Below are 23,891 nucleotides of genomic sequence, written 5' to 3'. Positions count from 1 at the left end.
AGAATAACGCGTTGAGCCCGTTGGCCCAATTGCGGTGGCACGGGACCGTTCAAAGGTTGTCTCCACCCTGTACAGCGGTGTTGGTTTGTTCCCGCGTTTCTTTACGTTCCGTAACCTAGATGGCGCCACCATACCGTGGCAAGCATTTGGTTTGTTTTTGCCCGCATTTAAACCTGGCTTGTTTTTGTTCTGGGAGAAAATATTCGTTCCCTGAAACAGTGCTCGCTCGATAAATGGGGTCACGTAAGACACCGTTGCTTTCGTCAATCGGCCAGTGTCGTCTGAGACAACCCCAAGCCCCGTAGTGCTGTGCAGCTAAACCAAGCATGCTGTGCGCAGTACGAACAGCAGAACGCATCAGTACTTCTATGTTTACATGTGCTTTCGTAACTTCCACTGTTTGTCCCATCATTCTTATTGCTTTGTAAAGAATGTGCCCTAAATTTAAGCGCAAATCGCTCGTTCGTCTAGTTTGTAAGCTCTACCTAATTTGCGTCTGCTTCTGCCAGCCTCCACCAATCGCAGAGCTTAGCTCATGTGACATCACAGGTTCTGTTGCGGGAAATGAGCTGGTGGGTCGCATGACCAATCCCGTTTTTCCTAATTATGTAGCTTATTTGAGCGAAGTTTACGTTAAAAGTGGTGTCAGTATGATTCTAACGAGACAATCTTTTGAATGAACCAAACTTGTGTTTTCTCTTCATGGCTCCTTTAAGCGCTACACTCGATGTCATATATATGTCAGGAGCCATCAGAAAACAACAGCTGCAGAAAGAGCAAAACCAAGTGAAAGATGAGCTGGGCATGTGCCTAGCAGGGTAGGTCACAACATGCCCCAAACGGTGAAGAGAGGGAGAGAGCCTCCATCACAAGTCATTTCATGCGGCCATATCGACATGGCTACAGTGGAAGCGGCATGGGCAGGATACGTTTTCTAAACACAGCACTCACTTTGTAAGTGCAGTGAAGTGTCCGCGTTTGGAAAGCACAACAGAAGGACTCAAGGCTCTCCATAATGTTGAAAAGAAGAGGCTATAAGGGTGTGACATAGCATTTCCACACAATATCCACAAGTAATATCACAGGACAGGAGGCTGCTGCCTGATTGGCTTTTGCCATTACAACTTTCAGGTGGTAAAATGGGGAGCCGTGAATTTTTTTTCCATACAGGCATAGGTAGCTATCACATAGACTTTCTAACTTAAAAACGATGGAGTGATAATCACGGCATGAGCACTTAACTTTATTTAGCTCACATTTAGCAACCAGGACCCAATGTGTGAAAGGGGTGCAAGAAAAAAAGAATAGCAAGCATAGGACTGCCTTCCATAGAGAACATACCTCACTTACGCAACAGTTTTTTTAGGAGGAAACGCAGCCTAACCACCACTATTTATTAGTAGGGTATGTGAATAGTAATTTTTGCAGTGAACAGAAAGTGAATAATTATTTTGTTTGAGTGAGAATTCAGAATGTTTGATGATTTTTTACAAGAAAACTGAAATTTACAATTTCTCAAGCATGTTTCAGTAACTAGACTCTAAAGAAATAAACAACTCATTCAAAAGAGTTCGCAAACCTTTTCAGTGCTGTAAAAAAAACACAAAGAAGTTATTCTGCTGCCTCTAGCTTTTCTTGATGGTATTATATTTTATATGGGGCAACTTTCATCTCATGTGGCTTATCTTTGCTTACGATAAGCAAAAAAGAAATTTAAATGGCACTTTCATGAACATTCATGTCAGTTCTAGGAAAAAGAAAACTCCAGGTATGGGGCAACCAGGGGTGAGACAGCCCAAACAGATTTGGGAGCAGTTTTCGGAGCAGCAAAATTTCGATTTTGGAGCAGAAGAATCTTGATTTGGGGCAGTTAGGGACATTTAATACATCGTCTTGTGAGCTTAAAAAATCATTATTTCAGCAATTTCCAGGGTCAAGTCAATTTCAATCAGTTTTGAATACACAGAACGTACACTGAAACAGCCTTACCTGAAAGAGTTTTTAAGAGTATCACAAAGTACTAACTGCACTACCTTTTTCCTAACTGGTGATATTGTGTTGCGGCTGCACGCAACACTGACAACAAAACTGCCGTTAACATTAGAAAGTTTTAGCAGTCCGTCTGTTCTGTTGGTTACTTTGTTACCGGGTTTACCGGGACCAGTCTGCGCCTGCGCGCGCGGAAGGGCGAGGAGGCGCGGACAAGGCGAAGGCAGGCCCGCGGAACTAATCCCCTACCGCTACGAATGCCCAAGTGCCCAGCCGAGTCCCGGTCAGCACGGTAACTACGTACACGACGGAACAGACGGACTGCTAAAACTCTTATCAAATTTAAGGGCTCCGTAATTGTGGCGTTTTTTTGCCGTTTTAATGCTAAAATTATTATTTTTTGTAATCCCAGGCTGCGTTGTACGAACGACTGTAGTCACGGCAACAGTTGAGCAACTTCGAGCTAATGGTCGCATAGCCCAACCAGCCTACCCGTTTCAGTCCCCGGGGCGCAGGTTCACCCTATGGTCATTTGCGTAGCGTTACTGTTTAGCCACCTAGATTTTGGCATTAAATTTCACTTTGCATACATCAAGGGTTATGTTCTATGGCAACCATGTAGTCCTGCAGCTATTGGGCGCTGCCTGAACAGGTCGCGGCGCCGCAGCACAGCCCGCAACTTTCGTGTCGACCGTTCCATCCCCGAGGCTCGCGATCGCGCTTTGAAGCACAGCAACACCTCAGCATTTTATAACACCACAACGAGCCAAAAAATCACTTCACGAACCCGATTATTGACGTACGCACTGCGTTTCGCAACTCAAGGACAAACCACGCCGAAGTCGTAGGCCCCACATTTCAATGAACTTTTTTTCGAGCCGCGCAACTTCCCGTAATCTGGCACCAATCTCAAACCATATCCCCGCGTTAACGTCACTGTTCAGAGCCACAACAGATAGAATGAACAGACTGGAACCCAGCTGATAGCGTAACATAAACCAGGGAAAATATCGGTGATGCGCACTGAGCGCGTTGGTAGCAGCCAGATCAGGCGGCGGCCATGTTTGTTGCCACAGCAATGCCTAATCGAGAAGACCGTTTCAACGAACCCAGACGGAAAGCGAATCGAGTTTTAGAAGCTATCCGCTCTTTCCAGCCCCTACAGGTGGCGCTGCGGAGAACGGCAATGGCGGACGAGACGGTGATCGGGCCCCCGTAGCAACATGCGTGCCAGCATCAGTAGTGGCCTGAAAGCGCATTGCTCCGCTTGAAACAACTACTTTCTTGAAAAATAAATGCATGCATACGTTGCTGATCGCGAGACAACATTCGATTCGTTTCAGGGTGTCTGCTGCGGTGTAAAAAGCGCTGTGTGCGAGGCGATCCGCTTTGCATGGCTCAGGCCTCACGGAAGTGGTTTGAGAACAACACCACCTTGTTGGGCAAACAACCTGCTACAGAATGTGCAACGCTAAGTTTTGGGACATTATTGCAGTGTACGTCCATCAGTGTACGTTTTACTTTAGGCGTTTTCGTTTCAGAAGCCCGTACACACCATGTGCGGGCGATATGTGCGTATTGCGGTGTTTTGATTGGGTGCAGTGAAACCTAGTTACGACATTGAGTAGTCAAACGGCGAAAAAGAGGCTCTCATTACGTCGTATCAAGTGGTGTACAAACGAACGTGTTAGCATTATATGAAAAAAAAATATTGTAAGCCCACGTATTTACGCGTGCATGTAGCATACACTAGCGTGTGATATTGAAGAGTACAATGGTAAACTGCAGGCAGTACTTTACAGGTGTGCTTCTGGCTTGGGATAACTAATTTACGTTAAAAACAAATTTATGGCTGAAATTAAGTTATGTTGATTTGACTGCCGGTAAGATTTTTAAGTGCGTCGATCCTTATTACCAAAACGAAAACGGGTGCTACCAAATGCATTCAAGAGCTTGCATGTAAACTACTAGACTCAGTTACAGTATTGTCATTTCTAAAACATCTCGCTTAGACACACTTATTTCGATATTCAATGATTAATCATTAAACACATCCCCACATTTGCTTCTCGCCTTCGCGTGCAAGAAGGTTTAAGTTGTTTCCTTATAGAAATAAAAGCAAGCAGATTGGACAGCCTCTGCTGCTTATATGTTTGGAAGCAGTGGAATTGAGCAATTTAAGAACAGACAAGCGAAGATCGGTTGACGTATTATGCGGCAGTGAATGTAAATAGTACCCGAAAAAGACGATCACAAGGTTACACAGAAAGTCTACAAAATCAGAGTCCTCACCGCAAATAACTATTAAACGTGGCAGCCGTAATTCAGTAAAGAATAATTAAGGCCCCACGTACGCACGCATGCGTCCGAAGGACTTCCATTTTTCTCCACAGCAGACACCGATGAGTCCCAAAACTCTTCCGTTTACATGCAGCATATATAGGTTTAAGAAAGTTGAGAGAATATGAATGCTCGTTCAGTCTATATTTTCCGATTATTTATACGGCATTGTCGAGTACTATATAAACAATTACAATTTTCCGTCGCTTCTGCGAGCCCGCACGGATGCCGCCGGCCGCCTCCGCCGGAGCGACCGGTCCACCGATCACCATCTCCCGGCTTCGGACAAATTCCGCGCGGCATCACTAGCGTCGCTGGAAAAAGCAAATCGCTTGCTTCGTTTCAGTCTTTCTATTTGTGCCATTTCTGTGTTTGCGATTGACCGACGATAAAAGCGGTGACCGGGATGCGGGAGGCTTTCGTCCCCGCCGAAACTGACATGCATCAAAATCCGTGCCGTTGAGGCTCTTCTGGAGCAGTTTGGCGCAATTTTCGCCATTTTCGTGCTTTTGGAGCAGCTTGGCGCAGGAAAATGGAATTGTATCAAAAAGGCGCAATATGCGCGACTGTCTCACCCCTGGGCAACACAAGGCATGAAAAATTAACCAGATTCATAAATGCTCTCAGGCATGCCGTCATAGCATGACGGTGGTATCATCCCTATTTTCTAATGCTCTGCTCACGGGTACTTCCACTGTGTTAACAATGCATTCCTTTTACTTTCACAACACATTTGCGCGGCAATTACAACTCAAATGTGGGTTCCACGAACAAAATTTCATGCCTAAGATAACAAGAACATTTTATGCCTAATACAAAAATATAAAAAGGGTTGGGATCAAAATTGACACAAGTGCATAATAAACTACGATAATAAAGGTGCGGGGTCCGCAGACCAGCTTCGTTATTGCACAGCGGCAAAGCCTTTTTGTTTAAAAGCTTCATCACGGTTTCGAGGAGTATAGACAAGATTACTGCCTGTCGATGCCCTATATGAAAAAAAAAAAAAAGGGGAGGGGAACATTACAGGATAAAGAAAGAGCAACTTGAGAATCATTTGATTAGAAAACCTGGGACTATGCCAGTGCACAGCTGGGCTTTGTTACCTATGGTGTTGGCTGGAGGGGGTGGGGGGGGGGGGGGGGGCAGCTAGAATGCTAGGGCATTATCAGGATGCGAAAAGAGAAGCAACAGCCTGGAGCTGGCTCCATGCCAAGGAGATAAGAGGGGCAAAAGTATCTTCCTCTTGCTGCTTAGCCGCACGTCACCGGCGCATTTGGAAAAAGCCCATAGGCATTTGCGGCAGTTGATCGTAAGTGCTCGGAGAGCAGTACATCCCATGCCCAACTACTGCCAGCTACTTGCAAATAATATATTTTGCAAGCATTTCAGCCACCATTCTGAGTGTATCGAAACAACTGCTTGTTTGTATTTTTAAACCTGAGTACATTTCAAAAATACTTCACAAATTTTCAAATAGCGCTATTCGATTTGAAGTCAAATCAAATGCTGTGTTATTGACTTCGATAGTTGAAAGATTTGAATATTCGCACACCCGTATTCATTAGTAATGACTACTTCAAATACGGATCAAAGCACGTACCGATTAATGTATTATTTGACTGAACATAAAAAAATACCTAACATTTGCAGATCAACATGAGCAATGTGGTTGCAACAACCCCTAGTCTTACCCTGCCGTACACTTCCAGACACTGAAATGGTGTGTTTGAGAACTTACTGGGGAGCCTTGACCAGCATCACTTGTGTTCACTTTTTTCGCAACTGGAAGATGTTTGGAAGATTGGAACGAGCATTGGCCGGAGGTACAGCAAAGATTTTTGTCATCTTGCGCTTCATTTCTTCCATGCTTGCCATTGGCGAGCTCAGGGATGGGGTCCTAAGGTGGCATTACAGAAGCAAGTAAGTAAGGTGTGGCTGCTTCACTCTCACTGCAATGAACGTCACCAAGCATCTAAATTTTGACCCTTAGTATAAGATGTGAATAGGTGCAGGAACGTAAAAGTATCGCTCTTCAATGCACACTTCTTTTTTTTTTAAACATCAAGGAGTCCAGATGCTTGATATAAGTAACTGGACATGCACTATCCAAAAATGTGAAACATTCAAAATTTTACCAGTGTAATTTGAAAATGCATGTGGCAATAACTTTGCCCAGGAGCGTACTTTTCTCAGATAGAACTCTGGATGGCGTTCTTGCCTCTTAGAATGCCTGCGGCACGAGCTTTGTTTACCGAATGTACTCAGATGGCACAGAAGACAGACGACTACGCACAGCTTCAACTATATACGACTAAGAGCAACAACCTGCTTCAAAGCATGTCTTTCAAAAGCTGTCAAAATTTTGTGACGTCGTCTGCTACATTTCTAAGGAGAATTTAGGCACTTGGCTTTCTGTTACGGTGCATGAGCTCATATAAATATTACACAGTTTGGATGTATGATTAAAAAGATGGTACATGTATGTATTACAGGAAAGCTGCCCAAAGAGATAATTTTTTTTACAATTTTTGTGTTGATGCTAGCTACCAAATCACTGAAATCAGACACATAATACATTTTTGGAACCAACATGACATGCTTCATCTTGCAACAATGAAAAAATGAAAAACTTTGAGCACTTGTTCAGAAAATTGCTCGAAGGCTATAGCACTGCCAGCACTGTCATTCTATTCGGCATCTGTACTCATATGTGTAGTGCAAGGTATTTTTGATTTCTCGATACTCTCATTACACCTAATTGCATTATTGTATTGTAAACAGCCCTCCCATTATAGTCCTTGAATATACAGAAGCCATAAATTCCTCATGTAAACATGTACTGAATTGACTGCACTCCTTATAAGTAAATGGCTTGCATTCATTATGACATAATTTTACAAAACACTGGTGACTTGAACTTCTTTCATTCTTTGCTGGGTCTGCTGGAAATCAAAAGGGTTATGCTTCTATCTCCTGTATGATCTGTAAGATTTTAAATCATAAATTGCAATTATAGTGGTAACTAAAAGAATAGCAATTATAAACTAAATATGGGAATATGAATGTGCAGCTCACTTTGAGAGCAGCCTATTAGTCTTCACATCTTCAGTGCACAAAATACGAAAACAGCATGAAAGCCTCAAAGAGGACAACAAGTTGCTGCAGTGGATGGATACGACTTGACATATGCAGCTGCCCGATTCTGTAAGGAAAGCTATTATGGGGGGGGAGGGGGTAAATGTGTAGGCCTGTGGCTATGCCACAATTCCTCATTTGAACTGAGCTCTAAGTGGGAAGAGTGAAGTGCTAGGTTTTGCCCCCAAATTCAGATGCTCACCAGCTATACAGTAACACAGTTGCAGGCATGAGTGTAATTGCGTCCCCTGTGGGCCACACTAGCATGCAATGTAATCGCACTGGCCAGGCATGATTTTTTCACCTTTCTCTGCTGCAGTCCAACTTGGCTTCAAAGTCGGCAATCATGGCTGTCACAGCTGGCTCATGACGAGGTGCAACTTGTCTGACATCTTCCAATAGACAACGCAGCCCAGGCAAGAAGGAATCTGAAATCGCATGCTCTGGAATGTCTGGGGTATGCGATCAAGGCAATAGGCAACCAGAGTTTCAAGCCAAAAAAAAAAAAAAAATGCAGAAAAAAAATTCCCTCATCAAACCAGTTAGCGGACCAGTTCAATAAGTGAAATTGATGACCAAGTGATGACAATAAATGGAATTGTGTGAGCTGAGCACGCAAGGAGACGCCGCAGAGGAATAGAGCCGAGGATGAAATTCAGTGCCCTCGCCATCGGCAACAAAGCTTCCATTAACAAGCTTCTGCTGAGGCCGCCAAGCTGCAGATGGAACAACGGAACGTGGAGAAAGGCATGCCAAAAGTGCATGACTATGCGAAAAAGCTGCGTACACAACATGCGACTGATGTACGCGGGCTCAGGCTGGGCGCCCTGAAGTCAACCACAGTCGAACCAACATATAACAATACTGAAGAGCCACAAAAAGGTCATTGTTACAACCAGTAATTGTTGTAACAGAGTAGGGCAGGAAAAGTTACTTTTGTAAGCATTTAGTGGTTTTCACCCAATATTTATAAAATGGAAATGTAACTGCACAGCCAACAACCCAGACTTAGCCAAGCGTGGGCCAACCATCTCCACAGGGCCCCTAAAACAGACCACCATCTTTAACATGGAGGAAGTTGCCACACAAAATTCTTGACTTTTTCTTTCTTTTTTTAATAATTGGAAGACTGCATGCTACTAAAGTGGTGTCATTTTCTGCCTTTTTTAACACTGGTAAACAACAGTAGCCTAGAGGATCTCCTTTACCCCAATGTAGCTTTATTTTATCTATTTATTTATTTATTTCCTTTATTTTTCGGAACAACCGCTGGAGCTCTATTTTAATCTAGACAGTGCTGACGAGGTGCCCCTTGCCTGTCTTATTTCCTGGGCCAGCTGGCAGCAGGAGGTAAGAGGGGCAGTCAGGAGGCCTCTCCCTTCAGGGATAGCGTGGCTACATAAACGGCACCAACCTCTTTTCTAAGTTTCCAGATCTCTGAGTCTACAGATTCTGAGTCTCCAGATTCTAAGTCTACAGATCTCCAAATACCATATTTTATGTAGGCTCCTACCATCAGGCTCAATTCTTATAGCCAATAATAAGGAAAATGAGCATTGTAATAATGGTTTATTTTACCATACAACATATAGCAAAGTTGATGGTACTGCAGCTGTTCATTGTTATATCCAACATATATTGTTATAGCCGGTATTGTTATAAGTGGGTTGGACTGTAGACAACACACGAAAAATGCCATAGGCAAACAGATTAACAAAAGAATTGAGTATATAGCACCCCAACCCCATGGTCGGCTAACAGTGCCGTGGTAAGCACAACTGCAAGTGCAAACCTAATCTGGCTCTTATTGACTTTAAATGAAACAGCTTGTTTCTTTCCATAATAAGTTACAGAGTTCAGAAAGCATTGCCGAGCTACCCCTTTTTTGTGTAGCGCGCACCAAATGCTTCAAATATTTTGGCAACTTCTACAGCCCAGGAAGCCTCTTCAAATGTTGCCATTTTTGACTCAGTGTTTTGAAACATAAATAGGAGCAATTATTGAAGCAATTTGCTATTCGCTTCAAGTTTACTGCAAGCTAACAAACCACTGCATGCACAAGCTACCCCTCAAGTACAACCAGTTATATGCCACACTGTTTCCCTCCCGTTTCCAGTTAAATTGAAACTGCAGTCTCCCCTATAAAATTGCACATCATGATGGGCATGAAATAGCCGAGTTCATGCCTGGTGCATCGCCTCGGTACGTTAGAAGGCGATATGTTTAAATACCAGTGGCAGATTTTGTAGTATTCAGATTTTGTTGTAATCAGTTGTAGTAGGGCAAGAAAAAAATAACAGCATAAACGCTACATATCAATGCGACTGTTTGGTCAGATAGAATAATTTGTCCACTGGAAGTGGTCACACAGTGTAAGCCAATGTGTAGCTAAAAATGCGGCTTAATCAGCGCTCACCCACTGCATTTCTCTGATCACTGGCATGTATTTTGAAATAGCTGTCGCCAATGTGTGCATGCGCATGCATGTCAGTTTTCCTCCCGACACGTCACCATGTATTTCGTTATAATGCAGAATTCAATAAAAGGTTATGTGACTACAAAACGAAAGGGATAATTTTGTGCTGGAAGCACAGCAGACAGGGCTTGTTTAGGAAGGACGTCTTTAACTTGTCAACCACAGTCCACCCTTTCCTTGATTACCGTAGCAGTAAAGCTGCGAGTAGGGCTAGACGGTAAATTTTCATCCCTGAAAACAAAGCAGTGCTTAAACAAACAAAACAGCCAAAAAGGCTCATGGGACGGGCACTGGGCATTTGACACAGCGACTGTCTCATCTGCCTTTTTCCACGTCTCATCTACTCTAGTGCTGCCTTTTCTTTAAAGAGATGAAATACCAAGTGCCTGCACTGCACGGGGATGTAGTTTTTGCAAAAGCACAAAAGTGAGCGCCATGTATTAAGTTTTTCTGTATATCTACTGCAGTTTCTTGGCTTCGTGAAAAACTTGGAAGTTGTCTGCGCTACAAACCCTGAAAAACTAACAATTATACACCAGGAACCATGGGACACTATGTTCGCAGTGGTGACACATGCCTTTAATGCAAGGTCAAATAAAGGAAAGTATCTAGAAGAAAACAGAAGTTTTTGTTTTGTGTTTGTCCAACAGTTGAAACCAGCAAACAGTAGATATTATTCTGTTCGATCTTCATGTAGATTAATTTGCAACTACCTGCAGAGCCTCTCCTTTTTTTTTTTTTGCACAAAAACGCATTTCTCAAGTACTTGCACTTTAAAGTTGTGCGACGCATTCTAGACAAATTATGAAATGCAACAATTACGCACTTTAAAAGTGTAGGCCCTAACCAATGCGCAGTGCAGCAAGCTTGTGGCCTGCTTGCTTCTGCACAGTCACAGTGAGACCTTTGCCTGGGCAGGGCAAAGTCGATGTTTCATAGCGCCTGCAGGCTTTCAGGGAGAGTGATACAGGGGCAACAGTGGCAACATACGTTTCCAATGTAACTTCGCATTCGTTATTGATCAGAAGAGAAAAAAAAATACGTGACTGATTACCAAGTTGACAGAACATGAAAAAGAAAAACCCCTAACGACATGTACCACGCATTATCAACATTGAACCGTTTTTTAGTTTTTCGATTCAGTTCCAAAGCGGATTCGGCGTGGTAAAAAAATTTATATTTAATAACAGTTTGCATTTGGGTTCAGTTCCGACAAAATACCCGTTTGGGTCAAATTTTATTGCTTCCGGTTTGACACCCTGTAAGCAACAAAATTTTTGCTTATTGCTTGATTAATTTTTGTCCCCATGTAAATAGGTATGTGGGCTTCCTATGTAATTGCTGCAAATATCAAGTTATGCAGGAGCTTTTTTTTTTTTTTCTCTTGAGACACTGTGACTGTCACCCTCCCACTTCAAAAAACATTTGCAAAATGCCTATGCCAATTTTTGTCCAGAAGTCTTTCTTTTGCACATGTGTAACTGTCACAATTGAAAGACTGTACACATGCAACTGTTCAAGACACGTTTGTAATAAAGGGCTGCAATATACTCTGTTTGAATAGCTTGTCTTGAATATTCTTATACATGCTGTTTTGAAAAGGCCAAATTCTAAGACCTCAAACAAAATCAAATGTCAGCTGTCTTCACACTGTTCGTGTTATAACAATAAAAGCAGTGTGTCGTCACTGAAATTACTAAACAGTATATGCAGCCTGCAATGGAAGGGAAGATGATAGGTGTAACATTAAGGGACAAGAAGAGAGCGGAGTGGGTCAGGGAACAAACATGTGTAAAGGACATATTAGTAGAAATTAAGAAGAAATGGACGTGGGCAGGGCATGTAATGCGAAGGCAAGATAACCGTTGGTCATTAAGGGTAACAGAGTGGATCCCTAGAGAAGCCAAGCATGGCAGGGGGCGGCAGAAAGTTAGATGGGCAGATGAGATCAAGAAGTTTGCAGGGATAAATTGGTCGCAGTTAGCGCAGGACCAAGGTAGTTGGAGAATAATGGGAGAGGCCTTTGCCCTGCAGTGGGCGTAGATAGGCTGGTGATGGTGATGATGATATGCAGGGTGCTTTTATGGTGACAGCTTTGCAGTATAGGCAAATGATAATTGCACTGCATGTCATCAAGTTCGCGCTATGTATTAAATTTTGCCTCTATGAGGAGAAAAGTAGTCGTCAATAAAAAAATAAGGCACGAAATCACGCACTGCATTAGACAGCTGATAAGTACTATAAGGACAGGCCCTCCGGTGCCATTTTTAGTCGACCCCGACTGCCTGTAGCCCAAGCCAGATCTTCCCCATGTGTTCACTCAACATCACGTACCTAGTGGTGGATGAACCGCTATGGGGAGGATCCACCACTGAACAACATCACTGCCCTTTGCCATAACCATTGGGTACAGAGCCTGGTCTTCGAACAAGCTCGTCTGACTGGAATTTGCTGTGCCTGCCACAGATATCACACTCTCCTGCCCTTCTGGAGGTGATGATTCAAGGCAGACGCTGCAATGGTTTGCCCTGCAATTTGCCACAGAAGACTGCAGGTGGCAGAAAGTCAGCGCGAGATAAGTTTTTGCCAGCTACGGTGGAATAGCTCAAGGTGAGTAGTGACAGCTCCAGCTGGAACAAGGTTGGTGCAGAGAGCCCACAAACTGGCCACGATTTCCCCACAGGTGAGAAGGAGGCTTTGCAGCATTCCCGCTTCCCCCTCTCACTCCGACATGCAGTGAATACCGAAAGGCCGGCATGTCCATGTGCATCCACCATGGTCGGCTGTGCTCAGCCAACGGGTGAGCGTGGACCACCGGCACCACCGCAACTGCTACTAGGCTCTGGAGAAGGACCAGGGCTGATGGCCTGTGTGCCTGCTTTACCACCAACGTGCACCTGCTTCAGGTCCCGAATGTCCAAGCCCTTCAACAGCAGTCACTTTGTGTAAAAGACTACAAACCGCCCAACTTCTCCCAAAGGATACAGGTACAAGATAATGCACTGTAGGCTTCCAGCAGCAGCTCCGTGATCTCCATTCTCAATGACTCGTTTGAATTTTGGTTGTTTCTCATGGCCAAAATAGCAAGGTGAGGCAATATAACTGCAAAATATGAAGAAATACACACCAAACAAAATGTTCTAAAAGCATGTTCCATGAAAAAATGAACACTAAGCCATTGGTAGCTGCTTTTCTTACCATTAGCATGCATCCATGAAAATTGGTCATTCAGTACTTGGTAACAGCGTCCCAAAACTAGTCAGTTCACACAACAAGGCTTAGGTTTTAGGACAGGCTTAGCTAATATGTATCACCGTTTTGTGGCCCACCAGAAGACAGCACAGCAGACTGTGACATCGTGCAATGCAAAGCATAACGGCCCGTCACAACACAGACCACATTTTTTGGGACAAATCGTTTGCTGGGCCGGGTTATTTACCAGATTTACGGCTCCTTTTATGCAGCAATTCATCTTTCTGGTGCACTGCAGTGGACAACAACCATGGGTGTCTTTATAAGGGTGTACTTTTGCATCTATTTGAAGTCTATACATTGTGAGCATTTTTATAGTGACTTCATAATGTCCAGCCTAAAGTGTTCACTCCGTTACCGCCAAACCACCGAAACCAAGCGTATGCCAATTTATTGATGTGATATATTGTCTCTAAAAATTCCATTTAAAAACTCTCTCTCTCCCCCCCCCCCCCCCCCCCCCTCCCCCACCCCCTCCAAAAGAGAAAATAAAAACGCAGTGTCTAGAGTTACGTCCGACGGAACCCAAAATCGAAAACTAGAGTTACGTCCGACGGAACTTTAAGCCAGTTTCTAAAGTTACGTCCGACGGAACTCAGAATTGAAAACTAGGGTTACGTCCGACGTAACTTTAAGCCAGTTTCTAGAGTTACGTCCGACGTAACCCAAAATTGAAAACTAGGGTTACGTCCGACGGAACTTTAAGCCCGTTTCTAGAGTTACGTCCGACGAAACCCAAAATTGAAAACTAGAGTTACGTCCGACGGAACTTTAAGTTGGTTTCTAGAGTTACGTCTGACGGAACCCCAAATTGAAAACTAAAGTTACGTCCGACAGAACTTTAGGCCAATGTTTTGAGTTACGTCCGGCATAACGTAAAGCACAAAAAATTTACAGCTCTTGAAGACTCTTGAACCAATTTACATGGTTCAAGAGTAATTAATAGGGTTGGGTGTCAGTTAATATTTCAACCCGATTAATTGGCATCGATTAATTCGATTATGCATGGATTATTCTGTTGTGTGTTTTTTTTTAGAAAAAAAAAATGACCAAAAATAATTATGTAGTAGTACATATCAGATCAATACGCTCATACACTTGTTCAGACACATTCCGGATGAGGTAAGTACGTCATCATCACGGCGCATGATGCGGACGCGACGCTTATCAGCTCGTTCGTCACTCACATTTTTAAATGCAGAGCATTTCAGTAACTCGCGATATCACCCGCGTTGACGTTCGTAGTCGTAGTCCGCACCCCTCCCCCTACACTATATAAAAAAAAATACTATCCGGCGCCTGGTTTCGATCCCTCGACCCTGCGGCGGAACACAATGTACATGGTGCTCTACCCACTGCGCCACAAAGCCGACACAGAATGGGAGGCTATGAACGCGCCTTATATCCTTGACTCATTCAAACTACGTCAAGAAGCTGCTGATACAAAGCATTCACTACCACCAACTCCCCAAACACTAAACGTTAACGCAATACACCCACCCCCTATGCGACGCATTTACTCGAGTCCCTCTAGCGGGGAGATGGGCCCAATTTTTTTTCACGCCGCGCTTTGTCTTCGGCACGAACAGAGGCAAGGGGCATCTGAACAGGCGAAAAGCATCTAATAGTCAGATTTCCGGATTACAATGTTCTCAGTTTCTTTTACTTGTATTTCCTTATATATTATCTGCGGATGAATTGTGACCGCCGCACGCAAACGGCGGCATTTCTCGGCCACACTCGGCAATCATGATGCCAACTCCCATTTGGGCGGGCGAGAAACTTCAATGAAAACTACTCCCCTTGCCTCTGTTCGTGCCGAAGAAAAAGCGCGGCGTGCGCGTGACGTGTACAGCTCTGAGTGCCATGAGCGCGTGGGCGTGGCTTTGCGGCGCTCAGATCCCGCACGGAGCCCGCTGTGCACATCTGGAGAGCTGAGGTTCTGAGCGCTGTGGTTCTGCACGCAATTACAATTTCAAAAATCGAATTATCAATATTGGATGGACTCATGATCCTTTACAATTTCCCTATTACAACCAAGCACCTAACTAGAATAAATAGAAAGTTAATAACTTCTAGTTAAGTATGCCCCTAAATCGTACTTGAAACCGTTTTATAGCTCCCGCCACGGTTCCTGTTCACTTGGCGCAATTAAAGCAATTTTAGCTCCGGAAGCCTATTTTCGAAAATTACTTCGTCTTCCCGGAAAATCGTTAGTCTCCGTCCACGGGGACGACCTGCTGTATCCTAGCGATATACAGTTTCGATGTAAAAAAACAAACGCACGGGGAATAAGATGAATACTTGACGTGTTGAACCCTCGATTCGCTACAATAAAGGCAAGAAAAAATGCTGGTCATACACGACATGTTAAAGCGAAGCTTTTTATGGCCACGCGAAAGGAACATCCGGCGCTGCCGTGTACGCAGAAAACTCCGCCAGCGCAACCGCATGCCATACGCTAAAAAAGAAATACAGGCTGGAGAGGAGTTAGAGGTAAGGGGAGAAAGATTGGCTGAGTTTGTAGATGACGTAGCTTTACTATCGCTTCTACCGACCCTAAGTGGGAACGGCGCATCGGACGGAGCGGAAACGAGTCTCTCTGGAAGCAGAGTGCGAGCGCAGCGCGCTATCTACGTGAAGCACAGCTCAAGCGACAACGGCGGGTAGGTTGTAATAAAAAAAATTGAATTATTTAATTGAAAAATCCATCAACCCAGCTGGGATTCGAACCCACAGCACTGCATCGTACATCGTACGTCGTGTATCGTACAAGTGACAGATTACACCTATGGAGCGTCATGGTATTTGGTGCCGTTAGCTGTAATTTTTTTAATGCTTTACGTAGCCGGACGTAACTCAAAACACTGGCCTAAGTTCCGTCGGACGTAACTCTATAAACTGGATTATAGTTCCGTCGGACGTAACTTTAGTTTTCAATTTTGGGTTACGTCGGACGTAACTCTAGAAACTGGCTTAAAGTTACGTCGGACGTAACTCTAGCTTTCAATTTTGGGTTACGTCGGACGTAACTCTAGAAACTGGCTTAAAGTTACGTCGGACGTAACTCTAGCTTTCAATTTTGGGTTCCGTCGGACGTAACTCTAGACACTGCGAAATAAAAAACACCCCGATGAAAAGCTGACGGGGACGGGGAGCACCAAGAAACAAAACTAGTGGTTGGAAATGTGACATTTTCAGGAAAATGGCTGGTGCGTTTACAAAGTTGGGGCGCTTCCTTCGTATTTTATCATTTTAAGGTGAACATATGCGTCTATGAAGTTTGAACCACAGCTTTCGTAATGCAAGCTTTTGTCACCACTTTTTTCAGATTAATTACTGTTAGTTTTACAACCACACTTGCCCTCCAAACACTTACACTCATCTCTGAAACGAGGTTCAGTACTGGGACCAAGCAAAGCAAACATCTGGATGAACTCTGCTTGCATGATGTGGTCATCTCTGTGCTGAGGGTCTTCAAGGAAAGTTTGCAGCTGCATGAAAGCCTTGTCAAGCAGCTGCCTCATAAAGAGAAGAGGAAAAGACACATGACCGCACAATTAATCCGTGCCAGCACCTTCTTGAGAAATAAGTAGTGGGCAACAACAGATTTAACACATGCCCCTGTAGTTTAAAATGCTCGAAATATGTACATGTGCTCATACAAACAGTTCAACTATTCTCTGTGCAACAATGTTGCTCATCGTGGTCTGAAACCGACAAAGTGTTAAGAAAAAAATTCTGTCCTTTTTGTCTTTGCTTGTCAATTTCTCATTTCCTCTTAGAAGGGAAATATTTCTACAATTACTGCTCCATTTCCCTCACCAATGCTGTAACCCGTGGAAAAATAACGCCCTTTGGAGGAATCCCATAAAAAGCCCACATGCTATTTGTTACAAAAAAGCAAAACACACGTAGCATTATAAAGTACAGGACACTAACACTACTTGCTACTCATTTTCAGTATGTTTCTGTACAGTTGTTTGCTGCTCTATAATTTTACTTTGAATTCTGTAACTCCCGAAGACAAGCCTGGCTTGTCCATAAGAGCACGCTTATCACGGTTATGTTAGATGAAGTGGAATGCTACATGCACGTAAACTGTCAACATTAAAAAGAGGAATTTTTTCCAATAGTGCCATGAGTAACCCATAGTCACTGCCAGCTGGCTGTCCTTGCAATGCAATATCTGACCACTAGATTGCCTAGCAAGCACATCTTCTGAGTTAATCTTTTCTTTACAATGTTATGTAGAATTTTTTTTACCTAATACGATACTAGCACACTGGTTGCTTTCCAACCAATTCTGATGAAACTTCATGGACTTGTTCAGTTTTTTTTAGCTGATTTCAAATGTCCAATTTTTTTTTATGTGAAGTAATTAGTTTTCAAGTTAATTAAAAATCTTCCTCGATTGTCTTTCAGAACAATAGGAAAAAAAACTATTCAACAAGAAAGTACCACCAAGGCATGAATATATACCAGAAGTTGTGGAGAATAAAATGTGGGCAGCAGTTTCTTTTGCTTTGCAATCACATACAAGTTTACATCATTTCAAACTTTTAGGTTTGAAGTACTCCTGCTAACTAATTAAAAATAACACTAATTAAGCAACTACTGAAACACGAAATCTGCTTCCCTGATTGGATAATTCAAACATTCAACTTCGCAGTGCGAAAGAAATGATCTTCCTTGCTGCACTACATGCTGGGATGTACCTTTTGAGAATTTCCTATCACTGCGATATCACTCATGTCAAAGAGGTGGGGAATTATAAAAAAATTGTTATTTTCCGTTGAAATCAGGCTTCTATGGCTTTTATAAGTACTTGGTACTGTTCCAAGTATAGAATTTTCAGAGGAAAAACTGTAGTGATACCTAAAAAAATGCTCTTTCGGGCGATTTTTCGGTCCCAAAGACCCATGTGCACCCTTAAAGGGACAGACAACTGATTTTTGTAGAGTACTAAACGTTCTCTAGCCCAAATGAAAGGGCATCCCTCAAAGCACCTTAACTCTTTCGCTACCGCGCCTATCAAAATCGATCAATTTGATCGATACTTTTGGGAGCGGCTTTTCATAGCGTTCCAGGCGTTTCTCGAACAAGTAAAGCTGTTCGGAGTTAGATCAGAAAATGGCCTTTCAAAATCAGTTTTGTTTTCATTTTTGCAACGGAAACGTGATTTTTGACACGCTTTTGAATCACCTGGTTGTGGAAAAGGGGCGTGGTCATCGCGCCTCAAGGCTACCAACGAAGAATGCGTGCAACTCGTAATTACTCTGCACCACCGCTTGTTTTTTGCTATCAGGGCGTGGATGGGGAACTAGCAAACGATTTTCAATCGTCAGGTTCACGCTCTGACAGTAATAATCCCAGAAATCGGCTGAAAATGTCAAGCAGTGCCTGGTTGCAAAGCTACTTTATAATTTTAGGCAGTTTTATTGCCTTTGCGCAAGTTGTCCTAAGTACTCTGGTAGTTCTACTTACCCCAGGACCATTCCCAAACAGTTTACAACAGTTTCGGTTTCGTTTCTGCATCGCGAAATTCATATTTAGCACAACTACGCAGTTACCCAACTTCAAGGCTAACTGCCATGGCGCCCGAAGCGTCCGCGACTGATCCTCGAACAAAGCACGCCGCTCCTCATTTCCCCCCACCCTAACCCGATTTCTGCGATAAGAACTTCAGATGCAAGTCAAAAGGTCACACCCAGTCGCCAGATATCTGTTCCGCCGAGGACAGCGCTTCAAACCGGCCTTACACTGCCAGCTGTTCGCCTTCCAGTTTCGTTTTCATGCGAGGGTATATCCGGGTGTCTAATGTTGCTGCTTAGTTGAACTGTCTATTCGGACGGAGTCTCTGATAAGTTTTTGTACTGTTTCATTTGAAAAATGTTAGGTGGCGCTGCAATAGAGGAGGCTCGTTGTGCTGATCTTTTTTAGCGCGCGACTGCTACTCGGCCAAAGATCGCAGGGGACGATTCTAGCTCATCGTACCTCATTTTTGCGAGCAAGGCTACAATTGCGAGTAAGAAGATGATAATAAAGCTCAGCTTTATGTTTTGAGAGATAACTGACCGTGAACGACAACAAACATCAGCCACGGCGTTCCGTTTTCAACTTCATGCATGTTTTTTTCTGTATCGCGTGCTTGTCCCAAATATTGTGCTCGCTGTAAATGCAAAGTCAGCCATTGACAAGATGTTTTTACGTTATGTGGGGGCAAATTGGTGCCTCTGATAACGTCAAACCGCGAGATTTAGTCCAAGGAACCACCCAAAATTGCACAGTTTGAATTAGAGGTTGGGCTTCACCGCATGACACGAGCACCGTGCGTGCTAACATTTTTTTTTATATCTGAAAAACTGTTCCGCGCAAGTCGACATTTTTTTTAGGGTGTGTTTTTGAAATGTTTCCCTGCAAAATGTATATTCTAATTTTTTTCTACTACCGGTGGTTTGATATACACAACTCCTTTTTTATCATTTTTTTCGACAACTTGACAAAACTTTTGATTTTGATATTTTTTTTCACAACTATGATATACTAAAACCTTTAAAAAACTGGTGTTATTGGAAAGGCCGTTAAATAATCTGCATTTTGTGCTCCTGCAATTGGTGCCTAAATAATTTTTTAGCAGAAAAAAAATGTTTTCTTGGACCCCCCAAAATTGGTCAATTTTCTGCGGTAGCGAAAGAGTTAACGAGAAACGGTTTTGCTGAAAACACCTTAGAACTTTCTAAATCAAAAATTTTAGAACTACGAGCTGTATGTGTCCTCCCAAAATTAATGCCGGCAATTATGACATACATTAGTGCAGCAACATACTTTTGTCTGTATGCGAGATGAAAAGCAATATTTAAAAAAGTCCCCAGTTAAAAAAAGTGTGAATTGCAGGCTTTCTTATTCCTTTATGTGTGTGTTTCTTTTTTAAATTTACTAGCCTATCTTGCACGAAGGTGTCATCTGTTTGGATGGACGATAGGTAGAATCTGGCTTGACGTTGTGGAGGTCGGCAGTTCGATTCTTCCCGGGCGCGTCTTTTTTTTTTTAAGCTGCCGTTGGCGTATTTGGAAACTGAAATCGAATATTTCAGCAGAAAAAATGCCCCTGACTCGGGCATAATCGTCAAAGCTCCTTTGCCGAGTCTGTTTACTGAACGCTGCCGTTGATTCTGGGCATGCAGGTTCAGTTAGCCACACTGAGAGCAACCCAGTGGTGGCAGATGGCGTCTTAAAAATTCTCAGAATAATGTTTAAGAATACCTATACAATTTGAACCTATACAAATACTTGTGTTAAAAGGTTTTCAATAAGTGAATAAACGTTTCAGCAGTTACAGTAGCTGCTAGGTCTGCAGGTCATGTGACTGGGACACATATCGTAGTGTCAAGTTTCTATACTACGAACCGCCACCCTTCTGATTTAAGAAAGTTTGGTGCCAAATTAAAATTATTTCTGCCAATTTGTTTATAAATTGCTCATGGTTACCGGGCTATATAAAACGCTAGCTTTCATATGAGCCAGAGAACATAAATGCGTCAAAAATTGGTGGTCCGTCCCTTTAAAAAAGCCATGAAGACAAAATACAAGTTGGGTTTATTAGAAAGACTGCTTAGTCCCTATAACAATGATACCAATATCATCACAATCTTCGAACAAATATCGGAGATATGAAAGAAAATGTGTGAAGCAGTCGCGACCCCCTAGCCAATTTCCCGCAACTTTTCTATGACGTCACGGAACCTTGTTTGTGCGATTGGCGGTTGCCTAACTGACCTGTCGCGACGACACATGACTGGACGTCTGTAATGGGGCCTCTAGGTCCATTTGACCGCATCACTTGAATGCTAACGTGCAGTTAACGCACTGAAAATTATGTTTTATTGTTGGCTCGTATGATGTCATTCTTGCTCATAACACGTCACTATGGCGCAAAATTCGAAAGTTTTTAAATACTTCTTGCTTTTTTTCGTTAAAAAAAACCTCTTTTGTAGCTGTAATGGAGCTGAGTGAGATACTGAATCCTAGTTCTTTCAAATTAAACGAAGTTGTATTTTCTCTTCATGGCTCCTTTAAAAGCCACTGAAGCAAAGGTACCCGTTTTCAAAATTGTTTTATTTGATTTTCAGTCGGTTCTTATTATTTACATTTAAAATTACTTGATTTAATTTTCAGCAAAAAATTTAACATTCACACCTCTAGCAATAACTGCAGTTATCTCTAAAAAAAAAAAAAAAAAAAAAACTGGTCATGCCTCATTATTATAACTCCAAATGTTCGCTCAACTGCTGCAAAGGCATGCCTGAGGGACCGCAGAAATAGGCACATCCAGCTATACTCAAGTATTAACTACATACTGATTTCACAATTAGGTCGATCAATTAAGGTCGACTAGCCTTGGTACGTTGGTATTTAGAGAAGAAGATATCTGGGGAAGGAGCGAATAGCACGTGATTCCGTGTTGCCAAATCGAAATTACCTCTCGCACCTTGTCACACATGTACAGGCATGGCCTCTCTCAGAGGTGACACGGCAGCGCGTGGCAGCACGTGGCAGCGCTCCGCAGAGCGCCACCACCGGCGCCGTGCAGAGTACTGCAGTGCAAGCACAATCGCTGCCAGGGGTGGAGATAGCTGCGTGTCGTCTGCTGCAGTTGGTCCTGCTTCGCCGCACGCAGTGAAACCCAGTTTATAGAGCTCTCAACTACACAAAAATTTTTGCAACGGTGCTGTAGCAAAGGGAATTCGAACTGAGTTGTCAAAGTACGCATGCATGGTGCACGGAGAAAAATTTTAAATGTGCCTTCCACTTCCAGAGGGTCATTTTGGTTACGGAGGATCACTATCAACATTCGTATCCTAACGAAGAAAAAAAATCATATAACAAACAATGCTGATTTAGTCAATCCATGCTTCAAATTCTTTAGAAGATAAATAAAATACAAAACAAGTCAGTTTTTCTCGGTGCAGCACGCATGTGCACCTCTATAACTTAGTTCGAAGATCTTCGCACCATGGCTACAGTGCTTCTGACCTAGAGCACGTGAGGCCCAGTGGAAGTAACTGCAGCAGACAATGAGCTGCTAACTCCTTCTCTGGCACTTATTGCGCATGCGCTGCAAGATTCCCACGGCGCTGGTGATCACTTCGCACAGTGCCACCAGGTGCTTCCGTGTTACCTCTAACAGTAAACACGCCTGTACGTATAGAGCCAGACAGGCTAAGATCACAAACGCCACTTACATCCTTCTGGGTGCACGTTGCCAGTATAGTTCCAAATGGCCTCACTGTTCCTATGCGCACAGAACTGCAGGACAAAAACATGAAGGCCAAGATGTCAGGAGGCCCCTCTCACCGAAACTGGCACAAGTGCAGTGACACATTCAACTTACATCTCAGGGTCGCTGGCAAGAGTGACAAGGGCAGGCGTTACCCGACTCCTGAGCAAAGATTCTGCCACTGTTCCCACGAGCAGCTCAAAGAGACGGCCTGCACTGCTTCGGACGAGCGCGGTGTTGTGTACCACTCCTTCCCACAGCACTGACAGCAAGACTTCGTGGAGATTCTTGTCCGTGCTGAAACCAAGACAGCGCACTCCATTAGCGCAGGCTTCCTTCCCCCTGGTGATAAGCAGCTTAGGAGCACAAAAGAAAAAATGAAGGAAGCTCACACTAACGCGCAAGACTTGAAGTTAGCAAAGCTGTACGCAGCCTTCATGACCATCACGACAGTTTAAGGGGGGAGGCTGGTCTTAGACAAAACTTTTTTATTTTTCAAGCTATTGAGATGAAAACTTCCAAGCAGATGTATTTCAGCATTCTGATTTCAAATATCAATTTAGATTTTGGATATCACAAGTACTTCTAATTTCATACAGATTTCATTGTTAAAAGCCTATCCTCGATTAAAAAAAATCTGCTTTAATGATGCTTCTAAACTGCAATTCATTGCATTGTTTAGCAACCAGGGAGTGCAATAAAAGTATTCCCATGCTTCTAGCCTTCCTACAACCAATTGTATGAGGGTTCAAACTTCGTTGTTTGAACAAACTTCGACCCTCATACAATTGGTTGTAGGAAGGCTAGAAGCATGGGAATACTTTTATTGCACTCCCTGGTTGCTAAACAATGCAATGAAGTGCAGTTTAGAAGCATCATTAAAGAAGTTTTTTTTTTTAATCGGGGATAGGCTTTTAACAATGAAATCTGTATGAAATTAGAACTACTTGTGATATCCAAAATCTAAATTGATATTTTAAATCAGAATGCTGAAATACATCTGTTGGGAAGTTTTCATCTCAATAGCTTGAAAAATAAAAAAGTTTTGTCTAGGACCAGCCTCCCCCCTTAAAGGGGCCATGCAGACAAAATACAAGCTTGCTTTATTCGAAAGATATCGTGTTTTATAGTGCCCCCAGCGCTTGACTGGCAGCAAACGATGCCACATTCACTGAGAAATTATTCAATTTAGGCTAAAATTATGATCCTCCTGCCAAATCGTGTGTTTTTGGGACGTCAGCAATGGAGTCACAAGTGCGCGTATTCAAACGAACTTCCACTGCGTCCATCGGCTCTGCAGCCTTGCTTGCCGTCAGTCCTCCCAGATGGCGCTACCACACTCATCCACGGACCGTTGTCCGCCGTTGCTTTGCTGTTGACCGTATTCGCACATGGCTTGCTTTTGTTACTATAGAAA

The 23,891-nt window shown here is 43.2% G+C and overlaps 1 protein-coding gene across 1 annotated transcript in view; it reads right to left on the bottom strand.

Annotated features, from left to right (window-relative positions):
• Nucleotides 1-23,891, bottom strand: part of LOC144154890 (RAB11-binding protein RELCH homolog) — a 91,780-nt gene that overhangs the window by 5,288 nt on the left and 62,601 nt on the right. The window contains exons 18-23 of the mRNA XM_077685984.1: nucleotides 22,589-22,771; nucleotides 22,440-22,503; nucleotides 16,575-16,713; nucleotides 12,929-13,045; nucleotides 7,772-7,919; nucleotides 6,071-6,229 (exon numbers count right to left, since the gene is read on the bottom strand). Of these exons, the coding sequence (XP_077542110.1) occupies nucleotides 6,100-6,229; nucleotides 7,772-7,919; nucleotides 12,929-13,045; nucleotides 16,575-16,713; nucleotides 22,440-22,503; nucleotides 22,589-22,771 (781 nt within the window). The 3' untranslated portion in view covers nucleotides 6,071-6,099. The remainder of the gene's footprint in view (nucleotides 1-6,070; nucleotides 6,230-7,771; nucleotides 7,920-12,928; nucleotides 13,046-16,574; nucleotides 16,714-22,439; nucleotides 22,504-22,588; nucleotides 22,772-23,891) is intronic.

Source organism: Haemaphysalis longicornis, unplaced genomic scaffold, assembly GCF_048455015.1.
Source record: "Haemaphysalis longicornis isolate Haplotype H1 unplaced genomic scaffold, Haemaphysalis longicornis Haplotype H1 scaffold_1, whole genome shotgun sequence".
Lineage (NCBI taxonomy): Eukaryota > Metazoa > Arthropoda > Arachnida > Ixodida > Ixodidae > Haemaphysalis > Haemaphysalis longicornis.
This window is presented reverse-complemented; position numbering and strand designations above follow the sequence as displayed.